This window comes from Oncorhynchus gorbuscha, linkage group LG15, assembly GCF_021184085.1.
Source record: "Oncorhynchus gorbuscha isolate QuinsamMale2020 ecotype Even-year linkage group LG15, OgorEven_v1.0, whole genome shotgun sequence".
NCBI lineage: Eukaryota > Metazoa > Chordata > Actinopteri > Salmoniformes > Salmonidae > Oncorhynchus > Oncorhynchus gorbuscha.
Window position 1 is genome coordinate 33,916,281 of NC_060187.1, and position 15,651 is coordinate 33,931,931.

At 45.2% G+C, this 15,651-nt stretch overlaps 1 protein-coding gene across 3 annotated transcripts in view; it reads right to left on the minus strand.

The window, feature by feature from the left end:
- The window catches only part of fxr1 (fragile X mental retardation, autosomal homolog 1), a 26,044-nt gene extending 11,298 nt beyond the window's left edge, over window positions 1-14,746 (minus strand). For all 3 annotated transcript variants that reach the window (XM_046300882.1, XM_046300881.1, XM_046300880.1), the window contains exons 1-8: window positions 14,660-14,746; window positions 12,652-12,704; window positions 12,440-12,533; window positions 12,270-12,341; window positions 11,952-12,100; window positions 11,746-11,839; window positions 4,213-4,329; window positions 3,904-4,074 (exon numbers count right to left, since the gene is read on the minus strand). In XM_046300882.1, the coding sequence (XP_046156838.1) occupies window positions 3,904-4,074; window positions 4,213-4,329; window positions 11,746-11,839; window positions 11,952-12,100; window positions 12,270-12,341; window positions 12,440-12,533; window positions 12,652-12,704; window positions 14,660-14,728 (819 nt within the window). In that variant the 5' untranslated portion in view covers window positions 14,729-14,746. The remainder of the gene's footprint in view (window positions 1-3,903; window positions 4,075-4,212; window positions 4,330-11,745; window positions 11,840-11,951; window positions 12,101-12,269; window positions 12,342-12,439; window positions 12,534-12,651; window positions 12,705-14,659) is intronic.
- Window positions 14,747-15,651: the final 905 nt, after the last annotated feature.

The window sequence follows — 15,651 nt, forward strand, 5'->3', positions numbered from 1 at the left end:
GCCCGTAGTTCGCTCGCACACACACGCGCCCGTAGTTCGCTCGCACACACACGCGCCCGTAGTTCGCTCGCACACACACGCGCCCGTAGTTCGCTCGCACACACACGCGCCCGTAGTTCGCTCGCACACACACGCGCCCGTAGTTCGCTCGCACACACACACGCGCCCGTAGTTCGCTCGCTCACACACGCGCCCGTAGTTCGCTCGCTCACACACGCGCCCGTAGTTCGCTCGCTCACACACGCGCCCGTAGTTCGCTCGCTCACACACGCGCCCGTAGTTCGCTCGCTCACACACGCGCCCGTAGTTCGCTCGCTCACACACGCGCCCGTAGTTCGCTCGCTCACACACGCGCCCGTAGTTCGCTCGCTCACACACGCGCCCGTAGTTCGCTCGCTCACACACGCGCCCGTAGTTCGCTCGCTCACACACGCGCCCGTAGTTCGCTCGCTCACACACGCGCCCGTAGTTCGCTCGCTCACACACGCGCCCGTAGTTCGCTCGCTCACACACACACACACGCCCGTAGTTCGCTCGCTCACACACACACACACGCCCGTAGTTCGCTCGCTCACACACACACACACACGCCCGTAGTTCGCTCGCTCACACACACACACGCCCGTAGTTCGCTCGCTCACACACACACGCCCGTAGTTCGCTCGCTCACACACACACACACACACGCCCGTAGTTCGCTCGCTCTCACACACACACACGCCCGTAGTTCGCTCGCTCTCACACACACACACGCCCGTAGTTCGCTCGCTCTCACACACACACACGCCCGTAGTTCGCTCGCTCACACACACACACACACGCCCGTAGTTCGCTCGCTCACACACACACACACGCCCGTAGCTCGCTCGCTCACACACACACACGCCCGTAGTTCGCTCGCTCACACACACACACACACGCCCGTAGTTCTCTCGCTCACACACACTCACGCCCGTAGTTCGCTCGCTCACACACACACACACGCCCGTAGTTCGCTCGCTCACACACACACGCCCGTAGTTCGCTCGCTCACACACACACGCCCGTAGTTCGCTCGCTCACACACACACGCCCGTATTTCGCTCGCTCACACACACACGCCCGTAGTTCGCTCGCTCACACACACACACACGCCCGTAGTTCGCTCGCTCACACACACACACACGCCCGTAGTTCGCTCGCTCACACACACACACACGCCCGTAGTTCGCTCGCTCACACACACACACACACGCCCGTAGTTCGCTCGCTCACACACACACACACGCCCGTAGTTCGCTCGCTCACACACACACACACGCCCGTAGTTCGCTCGCTCACACACACACACGCCCAGTTCGCTCGCTCACACACACACACGCCCGTAGTTCGCTCGCTCACACACACACACACACGCCCGTAGTTCGCTCGCTCACACACACACACACGCCCGTAGTTCGCTCGCTCACACACACACACACACGCCCGTAGTTCGCTCGCTCACACACACACACACGCCCGTAGTTCGCTCGCTCACACACACACACACACACACACACACACACGCCCGTAGTTCGCTCGCTCACACACACACACACACACGCCCGTAGTTCGCTCGCTCACACACACACACACACACGCCCGTAGTTCGCTCGCTCACACACACACACACACACACACACGCCCGTAGTTCGCTCGCTCACACACACACACACACACGCCCGTAGTTCGCTCGCTCACACACACACACACACACGCCCGTAGTTCGCTCGCTCACACACACACACACACACACACACACACACGCCCGTAGTTCGCTCGCTCACACACACACACACACACACACACGCCCGTAGTTCGCTCGCTCACACACACACACACACACACACACACACGCCCGTAGTTCGCTCGCTCACACACACACACACACACACACACACACACGCCCGTAGTTCGCTCGCTCACACACACACACACACACACACACACACACACACACGCCCGTAGTTCGCTCGCTCACACACACACACACACACACGCCCGTAGTTCGCTCGCTCACACACACACACACACGCCCGTAGTTCGCTCGCTCACACACACACACACACACACACCCGTAGTTCGCTCGCTCACACACACACACACACACACGCCCGTAGTTCGCTCGCTCACACACACACACACACACACACACACACACACACACACACACACACACACACACACACACACACACACACGCCCGTAGTTCGCTCGCTCACACACACACACACACACACACACGCCCGTAGTTCGCTCGCTCACACACACACACACACACACACACACACACACACACACACACACACACACACACACACACACGCCCGTAGTTCGCTCGCTCACACACACACACACGCCCGTAGTTCGCTCGCTCACACACACACACACACGCCCGTAGTTCGCTCGCTCACACACACACACACACACGCCCGTAGTTCGCTCGCTCACACACACACGCCCGTAGTTCGCTCGCTCACACACACACGCCCGTAGTTCGCTCGCTCACACACACACGCCCGTAGTTCGCTCGCTCACACACACACGCCCGTAGTTCGCTCGCTCACACACACACGCCCGTAGTTCGCTCGCTCACACACACACGCCCGTAGTTCGCTCGCTCGCTCACACACACACGCCCGTAGTTCGCTCGCTCGCTCACACACACACGCCCGTAGTTCGCTCGCTCACACACACACGCCCGTAGTTCGCTCGCTCGCTCACACACACGCCCGTAGTTCGCTCGCTCGCTCACACACACACGCCCGTAGTTCGCTCGCTCGCTCACACACACACGCCCGTAGTTCGCTCGCTCGCTCACACACACACGCCCGTAGTTCGCTCGCTCGCTCACACACGCCCGTAGTTCGCTCGCTCGCTCACACACGCCCGTAGTTCGCTCGCTCGCTCACACACGCCCGTAGTTCGCTCGCTCGCTCACACACACACACACACGCCCGTAGTTCGCTCACACACACACTGTCATACAGACTACCGTTCAAAAGTTTGTGGTAACTTAGAAATGTCCTTGTTTTTGAAAGAAAAACATATTTTTCGTACATCAAATTGATCAGAAATACAGTGTAGACAATGTTTTAAATGAATATTGTAGGCCAGCATCCCAAAGTCGCCTCTTCAGTGTTGATGTTGATTTAATGTTGATTTAATGAAGCTGCGGGACTTGTGAGCCGTCTGTTTCTCAAACTAGACACCTTAATGTACTTGTCCTCTTGCTCAGTTGTGCACCCGGCCTCCCACTCCTCTTTCTATTCTGGTTAGAGACAGTTTGCACTGTTCTGTGAAGGGAGTAGCGTTGTACGAGATCTTCAGTTTCTTGGCAATTTCTCACACGGAATAGCCTTCATTTCTTAGAAGAATAGACTGAAGGGTTTCAGAAGAAAGTTCTTTGTTTCTGGCCATTTTGCGCCAGAAACAAATCGAAATCACAAATGCTGATGCTCCAGATACTCAACTAGTCTAAAAAGGCCAGGTAAAAAAAATTTTGCTTCTTTAATCAGCACAACAGTTTTCAGCTGTGCTAACATTATTGGAAAAGGGTTTTCTAATGATCAATTAGCCTTTTAAAACGATAAACTTGGATTAGCTAACACAACGTGCCATTGGAACACAGGAGTGATGGTTGCTGACAATGGACCTCTGTATGCCTATGTAGATATTCCATTAAAAATCATATTTTTCCAGCTTCAATAGTCATTTACAACATTAACAATGTCAACACTGTATTTTTCATTCATTATTTTAAAGGGCCATTTTTTTAAATGCTTTTCTTTCAAAAACAAGGACATTTCTAAGTGACTCCAAACTTTTGAACGAACGTCTATAGTTCCCTCATAAGGTCTTGAAGCAGCAAAAGCATTAGCACACCTCTCCGTAAATTCTGAACGTCCCGCTCCCCTCATCCAGCTCAATAGCAGTGACTCCAGGCAGTTTTCTGGCTTGTTGAATGTTGCTTCCATGGCTTCCAATGGCAAGGCCCATGAGGTCCACCCTGACTGTAAACTCCTCTTGGAAACCAGATGCCAGTTGCTTTGTACTCTTGAGAGGAGATCGTTTTGAGTGAAAGATCTTACATTCACAGATGCCATTAATTTTACTATTATCCAATTTAATTCTGTCATGCGCATGAATTCATGTGTTTTTATGCCAGGATGCAATTATGAAAATGGCCCTTACCTCCAGATGTTTAGTGGCCTCCTCATTTCGGGACATGAGCATGAGCTTAGTACGAATGCTCCTCAGGTGCATGTCACTGAGCAAAGACACTCGCTTAACTGTGGCTTCATTTATGGACTGCAAGGAAACAAGAATATAAACATAAATAAATGGTCAAAACACATTAACTGGTAGGGGGAAAAATGTATAGTTACATATCGGGATATTATTTTTGACAATATCATATTTTCACAATATTATTTTGCGCTAGTTGGCTGTGCCTGCACCAAAACTCCAGTATTTTTTTCCCATAGCTTGTTCTCCATCTTTTTAAATAGGGACCCAATTTGTTTTCAGGACTTATTTCCATAACTGGTCCAAACTAGTTCTCTCATGTCTCTTGTCCCTCTGCAGCAGACATACAGTTGAAGTCGGAAGTTTACATACACTTAGGTTGGAGTCATTAAAACTCGTTTTTCAACCAGTCCACACATTTCTTGTTAATTAACAAACTATAGTTTTGGCAAGTCGGTTAGGACATCTACTTTGTGCATGACAAGTAATTTTTCCACCAATTGTTTACAAACAGAGTATTTAACTTAAAATTCACTGTATCACAATTGCAGTGGGTCAGAATTTCACATACACTAAGTTGACTGTGCCTTTAAACAGCTTTGAAAATTCCAGAAAATGTAATGGCTTTAGAAGCTTCTGAAAAATAATGTCTATTAGCCTGAGTCAATTGGAGGTGTACCTGTGGATGTATTTCAAGGCCTACCTTCAAACTCAGTGCCTCTTTGCTTGACATCATGGAAAAATCAAAAGAAATCAGCCAAGACCTCCACAAGTCTGGTTCGTCCTTGGGAGCAATTTCCAAACGCCTGAAGGTACCACGTTCATCTGTACAAACAATAGTACGCAAGTATAAACACCATGGGACCACGCAGACGTCAAACCGCTCAGGAAGGAGACGTGTTCTGTCTCCTAGAGATGAACATACTTTGGTACGAAAAGTTTAAAATCAATCCCAGAACAGCAAAGGACCTTGTGAAGATGCTGGAGGAAACAGGTACAAAACTATCTATATCCACAGTAAAACAAGTCCATTATCGACATATTGCTCAGCAAGGAAGAAGCCACTGCTCCAAAACCGTTATAAAAAAAGCCAGACTACGGTTTGCAACTGCACATGGGAACAAAGATCGTACTTTTTGGAGAAATGTCCTCTGGTCTGATGAAACAAAAATATAACTTTTCGGCCATAATGACCATTGTTTTGTTTGGAGGTAAAAGGGGAGGCTTGCAAGCCGAAGAACACCATCCCAGCCGTGAAGCACAGGGGTGGCAACATCATGTTGTGGGGTTGCTTTACTGCAGGAGGGACTGGTGCACTTCACAAAATAGATGGCTTCATGGGGGGGGGATGCTACTCACTGGACCCTATGATCACTCGGCTACATATGCCTCTCCTTAATGTCAATTTGCCTAGTCGATTGCTGTTTTGGTTAGTAATTTGTCTTATTTCACTGTAGAGCCTCCAGCCCTGATCAATAGGCCTTATGTTCCACCCCCCCACACATGTGGTGACCGCACCTGGCTTACATGGTGCCTCTGGAGACAAAACCTCTCATCGTCACTCAATTCCTAGGCTTACTTCCACTGTACTCACATCCTACCATACCCTTGTCTGTACATCATGCCTCAAATCTATTCTTCTGTGCCTAGAAACCTGCTCCTTTTACTCTCTGTTCTGAACGCACTAGACGACCAGTTCTTTTAGCCTTTAGCTGTACTCTTATCCTACTCTTCCTTTGTTCCTCTGGTGATGTAGAGGTTAACCCAGGCCCTGCAGCCCTCAGCATCACTCCCATTCCCCAGGCGATCACATTTGTTGACTTTTGTAACCATAAAAGCCTTGGTTTCATGCATGTTAACATTAGAAGGCTCCCCCCTAAGTTTATTTTATTCACTGCTTTAGCACACTCCGCCAACCCGCGTCTGAATCCTGGCTTAGGAAGGCCACCAAAATTTCCATCCTTAACAATAACATTTTCCGAGAAGACAGAACTGCCAAAGGGTGCGGAGTTGCAATTTTCTGCAGAGATAGCCTGCAGTGTTCTGTCATACTATCCAGATCTGTGCCCAAACAATTTGAGCTTCTACTTTTAAAAATCCACCTTTCCAGAAACAAGTTTCTCACCGTTGCCGCTTGTGAAGTGATCGCCCCCCATCTAGCTTCAGAGTTTGTTCTGTTAGGTGACCTAAACTGGGATATGCTTAACCTCTTCCTCCTACCCCCTAATTTTTCGAACATTCTGTTAAAAATCGCGCAACATTTCAGCGCCCTGCTACTCATGCCAGGAATATAGTATATGCATATGATTAGTATGTGTGGATAGAAAACACTCAGACGTTTATAAAACTGGTTAAATCACGGCTGTGACTATAACAGAACGTGCGTTTCATCAAAGTGCAGGAAAATCTGATCACTGAAAGTGGAAAAATATATCCATCCGCTGCTTCAACCCATTGTTATGGGCGAACGACATTAAATAGGGCTGAGGTTGCAGTACCTACAGCTTCCACACGATGTCAACAGTCTTGTCATTTGCCAATTCTTTGTTTCTTTTGTCAAACGAACAAGAGACAGGCTTTTTCTTCAGGTCTCCGACCGGATATTTTGGTTGAGAAATACACGGACAGTATTTCAAGACGGACCCCTATAGAAAACACTTCCGTCTCGTGATTAATTTGATTGCTTATTAACGTTTACTAATACCTAAAGTTGCATTACAAAAGTATTTTGAAGTGTTTTGTGAAAGTTTATCGTCGACTTTTTTAATTTTAAAAAATGACGTTACGTTATAAGACGCTATTTTTTCCGTTTATCACACAGTCTTCATAGATCGATATCTAGGCTATATATGGACCGATTTAATCGAAAAAAGACCCAATAGTGATTATGAGACATCTAGGAGTGCCAACAAAGAAGATGGTCAAAGGTAATGAATGTTTTATATTTTATTTGTGCGGTTTGTGTAGCGCCGACTATGCTAATTATTTTGTTTACGTCCCCTGCGGGTCTTTTGGGGTGTTACATGCTATCAGATAATAGCTTCTCATGCTTTCGCCGAAAAGCATTTTAAAAATCTGACTTGTTGCCTGGATTCACAACGAGTGTAGCTTTAATTCAATACCCTGCATGTGTATTTTAATGAACGTTTGAATTTTAACTAATACTATTAGTATTTAGCGTAGTGCATTTGCATTTCCAGAGCTCTAGATGGGAATGACTGCGTGCCAGGTAGGAGCAAGAGGTTAACACCCCGGGAGTCCGAAAAATGTAAGCTAGTTGCCCTCAATCTCACAAATCATCAAGGAACCCACCAGGTACAACCTTAAATCTGTAAACAAGGGCACCCTCATAGACGTTATCCTGACCAACTGGCCCTCCAAATACACCGCCGCCGTCTTCAATCAGGATCTCAGCGATCACTGCCTCATTGCCTGTATCCGCTACGGGTCCGCAGTCAAAAGACATTTACATTTACACCCCTAATCACTGTCAAACGCTCCCTAAAATACTTCTGCGAGCAGGCCTGTCTAATCAACCTGGCCCGGGTATCCTGGAAGGATATTGACCTCATCCTGTCAGTTGAGGATGCCTGGTCATTCTTTAAACGTAACTTCCTCACCATCTTAAATAAGCATGCTCCGTTCAAAAAATGCAGAACTAAGAACACATTTAGCCCCTAGTTCACTCCAGACCTGACTGCCCTCGACCAGCATAAAAACATTCTGTGGCGGACTGCAATAGCATCGAAAAGTCCCTGCGATATGCAACTGTTCAGGGAAGTCAGGAACCAATACACGCAGTCAGTCAGAAAAGCAAAGGCCAGCTCTTTCAAGCAGAAATTTGCATCCTGTAGCTCTAACTCCAAAAAGTTCTGGGACACTAAAGTCCATGGAGAACAAGAGCACCTCCTCTCAGCTGCCCACTGCACCGAGGCTAGGTAACACCGTCACCACCGATAAATCCATGTTAATCGAAAACTTCAACAAGCATTTCTCAACGGCTGGCCATGCCTTCCTCCTGGCTACTCCAACCTCGGCCAACAGCACCATCCCCCCCCCGCAGCTAATGGCCCAAGCCTCCCAAGCTTCTCCTTTACCCAAATAGCAGATGTTTTGAAAGAGCTGCAAAACCTGGACCCGTACAAATCAGCTGGGCTTGACAATCTGAACCCTCTATTTCTGAAACTATCCGCCACCATTGTCGCAACCCCTATTACCAGCCTGTTCAACCTCTATTTAATATTGTCTGAGATCCCCAAGGACTGGAAAGCTGCCGTGGTCATCCCCCTCTTCAAAGGGGGAGACACCCTGGACCCAAACTGTTACAGACCTATATCCATCCTGCTCTGCCTATCGAAGGTCTTCGAAAGCCAACAAATAGATCACTGACCATCTCGAATCCCACCGTACCTTCTCCGCTGTGCAATCTGGTTTACGAGCCGGTCACGTGTAAACCTCAGCCACGCTCAAGGTACTAACCGATATCATAACCGCCATCTATAATAGACAATAATGTGCAGCCGTCTTCATCGACCTGGCCAAGGCTTTCGACTCTGTCAATCACCATATTCTTATCGGCAGACTCAGTAGCCTCGGTTTTTCTAATGACTGCCTTGCCTGGTTCTCCAACTACTTTGCAGACAGAGTTCAGTGTGTCAAATCGGAGGGCCTGTTGGCTGGTCCTCTGGCAGTCTCTATGGGGGTGCTACAGGGTTCAATTCTCGGGCCGACTCTTTCTCTGTATATATCAATGATGTTGCTCTTGCTGCAGGCAATTCCCTGATCCACCTCTACGCAGACGACACCATTCTGTATACCTCTGGCCCTTCCTTGGACACTGTGCTATCTAACCTCCAAACGAGCTTCAATGCCATACAACACTCCTTCCGTGGCCTCCAACTGCTCTTAAACGCTAGTAAAACCAAATGCATGCTTTTCAACCGTTCGCTGCCTGCACCAGCACGCCCGACTAGCATCACCACCCTGGATGGTTCCGACCTAGAATATGTGGACATCTATAAGTACCTAGGTGTCTGGCTAGACTGTAAACTCTCCTTTCAGACTCATATCAAACATCTCCAATCCAAAATCAAATCTAGAATCGGCTTTCTATTTCGCAACAAAGCCTCCTACACTCACGCCGCCAAACTTACCCTAGTAAAACCGACTATTCTACCGATCCTCGACTTCGGCGATGTCATCTACAAAATGGCTTCCAATTACTCTACTCAGCAAACTGGATGCAGTTTATCACAGTGCCATCCGCTTTGCTCTAGTCGGCTGGCCCTCGCTACATATTCGTCGCCAAACCAACTGGCTCCAGGTCATCAATAAGTCCATGCTAGGTAAAGCTCCGCCTTATCTCAGTTCACTGATCACGATGGCAACACCCACCCGTAGCACACGCTCCAGCAGGTGTATCTCACTGATCATCCCTGAAGCCAACACCTAATTTGGCCACCTTTCCTTCCAGTTCTCTGCTGTCTGTGACTGGAACGAATTGCAAAAATAGTTGAAGTTGGAGACTTATCTCCCTCACCAACTTTAAACATCTGCTATCTGAGCAGCTAACCGATCGCTGCAGCTGTACATAGTCTATCGGTAAATAACCCACCCAATTTATCTACCTCATCCCCATACTATTTTTAGTTATTTACTTTTCTGCTCTTTTGCACACCAGTATCTCTACCTGCACATGACCATCTGATCATTTATCACTCCAGTGTTAATCTCCTCATGCCTTTTGCACACCATGTATATAGACTATTTTCCCCCCTACTGTGTTATTGACTTGTTTATTGTTTACTCCATGTGTAACTGTGTTGCTGTCTGTTCACACTGCTATGCTTTATCTTGGCCAGGTTGCAGTTGTAAATGAGAACTTGTTCTCAACTAGCCTACCTGCTTAAATAAAGGTAAAAAAAATAAAATTAAAATAAACAAAGCCTCTTTCACTCATTCCGCTATCCTACCGATCCTTGTCTTCGGCGATGTCATTTACAAAACAGCCCCACTCAGCAAATTGGATGCAGTCTATCACAGTGCCATCCGTTTTATCACCAGAGCCCCATATACTACCCACCACTGCGACCTTTATGCTCTCGTTGGCTGGCCCTCACTACATATCTGTCGCCAAACCCAGCAGGTATATTGCACTGGTCATCCCCAAAGTTAACACTTCCTTTGGCCACCTTTTCTTCCAGTTCTCTGCTGCCAATGACTAGAACCAATTGCAGAAATATCTGAAGCTGGAGTCGTATATCTCCCTCTCTTACTTTAAGCATCAGCTGTCTGAGCAGCTTACCGATCACTGTACCTGTACACAGCCAATCTCTAAAGAGCACACCCGACTATCTCCTCCCCATATTATTACTTACCCTCTTGCTCTTTTGCACTCCAGTATCTCTACTTGCACATCATCATCTGCACATCCATCACTCCAGTATTAATGCTAAATTGTAAATATTTTAGCTTCTATGGCCTATTTATTGCCTACCTCCCTACTCTTCTACATTTGCACACACTGTACATAGATTTTTCTATTTTTCTTTTATTTTGTGTTATTGACTTTACTCTTGTTTAGGTGTAACTCTGTTGTTGTTTTTGTCGCCAGCTTTGCTTTATCTTGGCCAGGTCGCAGTTGTAAATGAGAACTTGTTCTCAACTGGCCTACGTGGTTATTAAATAAAGGTGAAATAAATAAAAAGTATATAAAAAAATGGGTCTCCCAAATGGACAATGACCCCAAACATACATACAAAGTTGTGGCAAAATGGCTTAAGGACAACAAAGTCAAGGTATTGGAGTGGCCATCACAAAGCCCTGACCTCAACCCTATAGAAAATTTGTGGGCAGAACTGAAAAAGCATGTGCGAGCAAAGAGGCCTTCAAACCTGACTCAGTTACACCAGCTCTGTCAGGAGGAATGGGCCAAAATTCACCCAACTTATTGTGGAAAGCTTGTGGAAGGTTACCCGAAACATTTGACCCAAGTTAAACAATTTAAAGGCAATGCTACCAAATACTAGTTGAGTGTACGTAAACTTCTGACCCACTGGGAATGTGATGAAAGAAATAAAAGCTGAAATAATTCACTCTACTATTATTCTGACATTTCACATTCTTAAAATAAAGTGGTGATCCTAACTGACCTAAGATTCTTACTAGGATTAAATAACAGGAATTGTGAAAAACTGATTTGAAATGTATTTGGCTAAGGTGTATGTAAACTTCCGACATCAACTGTATAGTGAGTAATATGTTTGGAGCATCAAATCGCAATAAACTCACAGTATCGAAATACATATAGAATTGTGAGAATTCCAATACATATCGTATCGGCACCTAAGTATCGTATCGGCACCTATCATGATAATATCATATCGTGAGGTCCCTGGCAATTTCCAGCCCTATTTCATTGGTATACTCAAATCTGCTGGAACTGAAGAAAGAGTGTCAGAAAGATGTATACATACTTACCAGTACAACCAAGCTACTTGTTTCTGAACAGTAGACAATCCGACAAGCTCCCACTGCCTTTTTGAAATCTTTATGTGCTTGTTCACTTTCGCACCTGAAGTAGAAGGAACTATAATCAGATTCTAAATTATAATGCATGTAACTAACATCCAACATACAAACAGTCTATATCACAATCAGAAACTACTTTTAAACAAGGTACATACGCTGCTTTCAGGTCGTCGGGAACTGGGACTGTGCACTTGAAGAAGGAGCTCTTTGACACCGCCTTGTTGATATTTACAGGCCGAAGACGTTCAAATGTGACTATTTCATTGTATGTGGCGTCACAGGCAGCATACTCGATCACATAGAACTACATAGTAAACACAATACAGGTTACATATAGACTTGCATGAAACTGACAAACATAACAGGATGAGGAAACCCGAGGACAAACATCAAATAAACATCTCCTTGATTAAACAACTCTCCACAATTACATTATAGGACCAGTGAAATTGTAACCACAGTTAACTACTCACATCTCCCTTCATCATGCGCACTTTGGCAAGCCACCAGCCACATGGCTCCTGCTCATTGGCCCGGGAGAAGATCTGGTACAGAGAGAAACAAGGGGAGATAATTAAAAATAAGACATCCTATGGAAACTGTGTCTGTTAAATTTGTATGAAGATCGAGAGCCAGTTCTCACCTCCACCTCTTCTCCCTCCCCGATGTCCTTTTTACCATCGGCTGGAGGTGGCACCCGAACATCACTAAAGGGAACTTGTCTCTCTGGTTGCCAACTTCATTAACAACAACAAGCATTTAGATCAGTATCAAAGTTATGCCCAAACTAATACCACCATCACTCCAATATGACAAACTACAACCTGACAAGAACTGACAAATTACCACACTTACTTGTTCTCAAAGGCAATAGCGAGTGAATCGTCATGGACATCTTTGACAAATCCCTAGAGAAAGGACAGCAGTACTTTAAATTCAGAAGTGCTCCCCTAGCCCTAGATTATATATACAGTGCAGTGAAAAAGTATTTGCTCTCTTTCTAATTTTATCTACTTTTGCATATTTTGATACTGAATTTTTTCAGATCTTTTCAGAACCAAAACAGCCGTCCAAAAAGTTATACTTTTGACTCATCTGTCCAGCGAAGATTCTTCCAAGAGTTGACAATAATCCAGGTGTTTTTTGGCAAACTTCAGTTATTGTTATGGATGAGATGGGTCCCATTATGCCTGGTGAAAATCAAATACTATAGCCCACAGGAAAAACCTCATACCAATGGTCAATCATTGTGGTGATAGTGTGATGGTTTGGGGATGCTTTGCTGCCTCAGGACCTGGATGATTTGCCTTAATAAAAGCAACCATGAATTCTACTCTGTATCAGAATTTTAGTCAGGCCATCCATCTGTGAGATGAAGCGCAGCTTCATGCAACAACACAATGATCCAAAACACACAATCAAGTCTACATGAAATTGGCTAAAAAACAACAAATTGGAATGGCCTAGTCAAAGTCCAGACCTAATCCCAATTGAGATGTGGCAGGATTTGAAACAAGCAGTTCCTGCTTGAAAACCCACAAATGTCACCGAGTTAAAACAGTTCTGCATGCAAGAGTGGGCCACAATTCCTCCACAGCGATGTGAGAGACTGATCAACAACTACAGGAAGCATTTGGTTGCAATCATTGCAGCTAAAGGAGGCACAACCAGTTATTGAGTGTAAGGGGGGCAACTACTTTTTCACACAGGGAATTGGGTGTTGCACAACTTTGTTAATGAAATAAATAAAAGTAGTATACATTTGTTATGTTATTTGTAAACTCAGGTTCCCTTTATCTAATATTAGGTTTTGGTTGAAGATCTGATTACATACAGTATAAAAATGTGCAAAAATCAGAAAGGGGGCAAATACTTTTTCACAGCACTGTAGCTTGTTGCTAGAGTATGTTTAGGTCTATTCTAGTCAAGAACTCGACCAGGGCACTGTGATATCCCTTCACTATGTGGATCTTTGATTCAGTGAATACAAAAATAGACCTGGTGCCTAAAGTATCTGCTGAATCTGACGACAGCTGAGCTGAGGACTGAGAGCAGCTGACACGGCATAGATCAATCAGTGGGGCTAAGACTGGGCATTCATGGAATAACTTCAGGATGATGTGTTGTTCACATTTCCAACTTTCTGCAATAGTCTAACAACATCCACAACGAGTGCAAACATTTTCACCAAATGTATGTTCTTAAACGGGCAAGTCCTTCTATACACATTTCAGCTAGCTAGCAAGTTAGTTCCTTATTCAGACTTCATTGAGGAGCAAATGAAAACAGTGAGCTGGCTATGATTAAAATATTAATTTAACAAACGTTCTACTTTAAAATTGTTTTATGATTAACACATATGGTTAGCATATACACTTTTAGATAGTCTAGCAGGTCATAAAGTTACTCAGATCCATGCTGATTCAAGACGAGCAAAGTCAAAAGAGCAACCGAACCCGTTAGTTCAGCTAGCCAAGTACCTAGCTAGCTGGTTGATGCTAACAATAGACAACCCGCCCGACTAGCTGTTAAGTCAGAAACATTCCTCAGTGTTTTCGTCCAGGAAAACTAATATCGTAATCATGTAACGTTAAGAAAAACAGGACGTGAATAAACGTTGTTGCAACAACAAAAACGGACAAGAGGCCAAATAGCTATAATATTTGGCCATCAAGATAGCTAGCTATTACGAAACGTTAGCTAGATACGCTAACTACCAACGTCAGACATGTTGAAAACATATCTAGTTTAGTGTGTGTAGCTAGATTACGTTTGTTGACAATAGTTGGGGAACAGATGTGTGAGTCATGTTTTATAAAACCTGATTATGGTCAGTTTACATGAATGTTAAGAATTGATTTACCTTATAATATGCTCCGTTGGAGCCACGGACCTCCACCGTCAGTTCATCCATGTTGGGCATGCAATGCATGCCGGGGAGGAGTTCTAGAAGTTTACAAATGGTACAAGTCTAGAAGTGTACTTGCAAATTGATAGGCCAAATTCAATGTGCACATCATCCATACTCCAGGATTACAACATTGTTGTCCATAACATAGGCCTACATTTAACAGATTTAGTTAGCTAAATGAAAACATGGGGTAAATAATGTGACACTTCACAGTGTTGCACAACATATATTATATGATTTAGGTTAGCTACATTGTAAAATGTGGATAGCAACAAGACCTATCATTGATTTTTGCACACTGTAAATCGCCTGAGTGAGTGCATTTTAGAAATGTGGACATGTATCATTCATCAACTTTGCTATCCATGACATTAGACAGAGGACCAAGATGAGGACCAAACTTTGAAATGTCCTGATGTGCTGGCAATTGTAGTCAATGAATTGACAGGCATAAAGGCTAAACTTGTGAATCAGAAAACCGAGATGAATAATGAAAAGGTTTTTGTGTCACTCATAAATGGTCCATTTATTCAGATGTAAATGTTGTTATGATGCTGGAATTCAATCAAAACCACACTGCAGGATAACATTGTTCCTGGGCCATAGCACATTCTCCTGATACAGTGCCTTAAGAAAGTACACCCCTTGGACTTTTTCCACATTTTGTTGTGTTCCAGCCTGAATTTACAATGTATTCAATTTATATTTTTGTCACTGGCCACTGGCCTTAAATTGGCTTGAAAATCTATGGAAAGACTTGAAAATGGCTGTACAACAATGATCAACAACAAACTTGACAGAGCTTGAAGAATTTTTCTAAGAATAATGTGCAAATTTTGTACAATACAGGTGTGTCTTAGAGATTTACCCAGAATGACTCACAGCTGTAATAGCTGCCCAAGGTGATTCTAAGGTGTATTGACTCAGGGGTGTGAATATGAGAT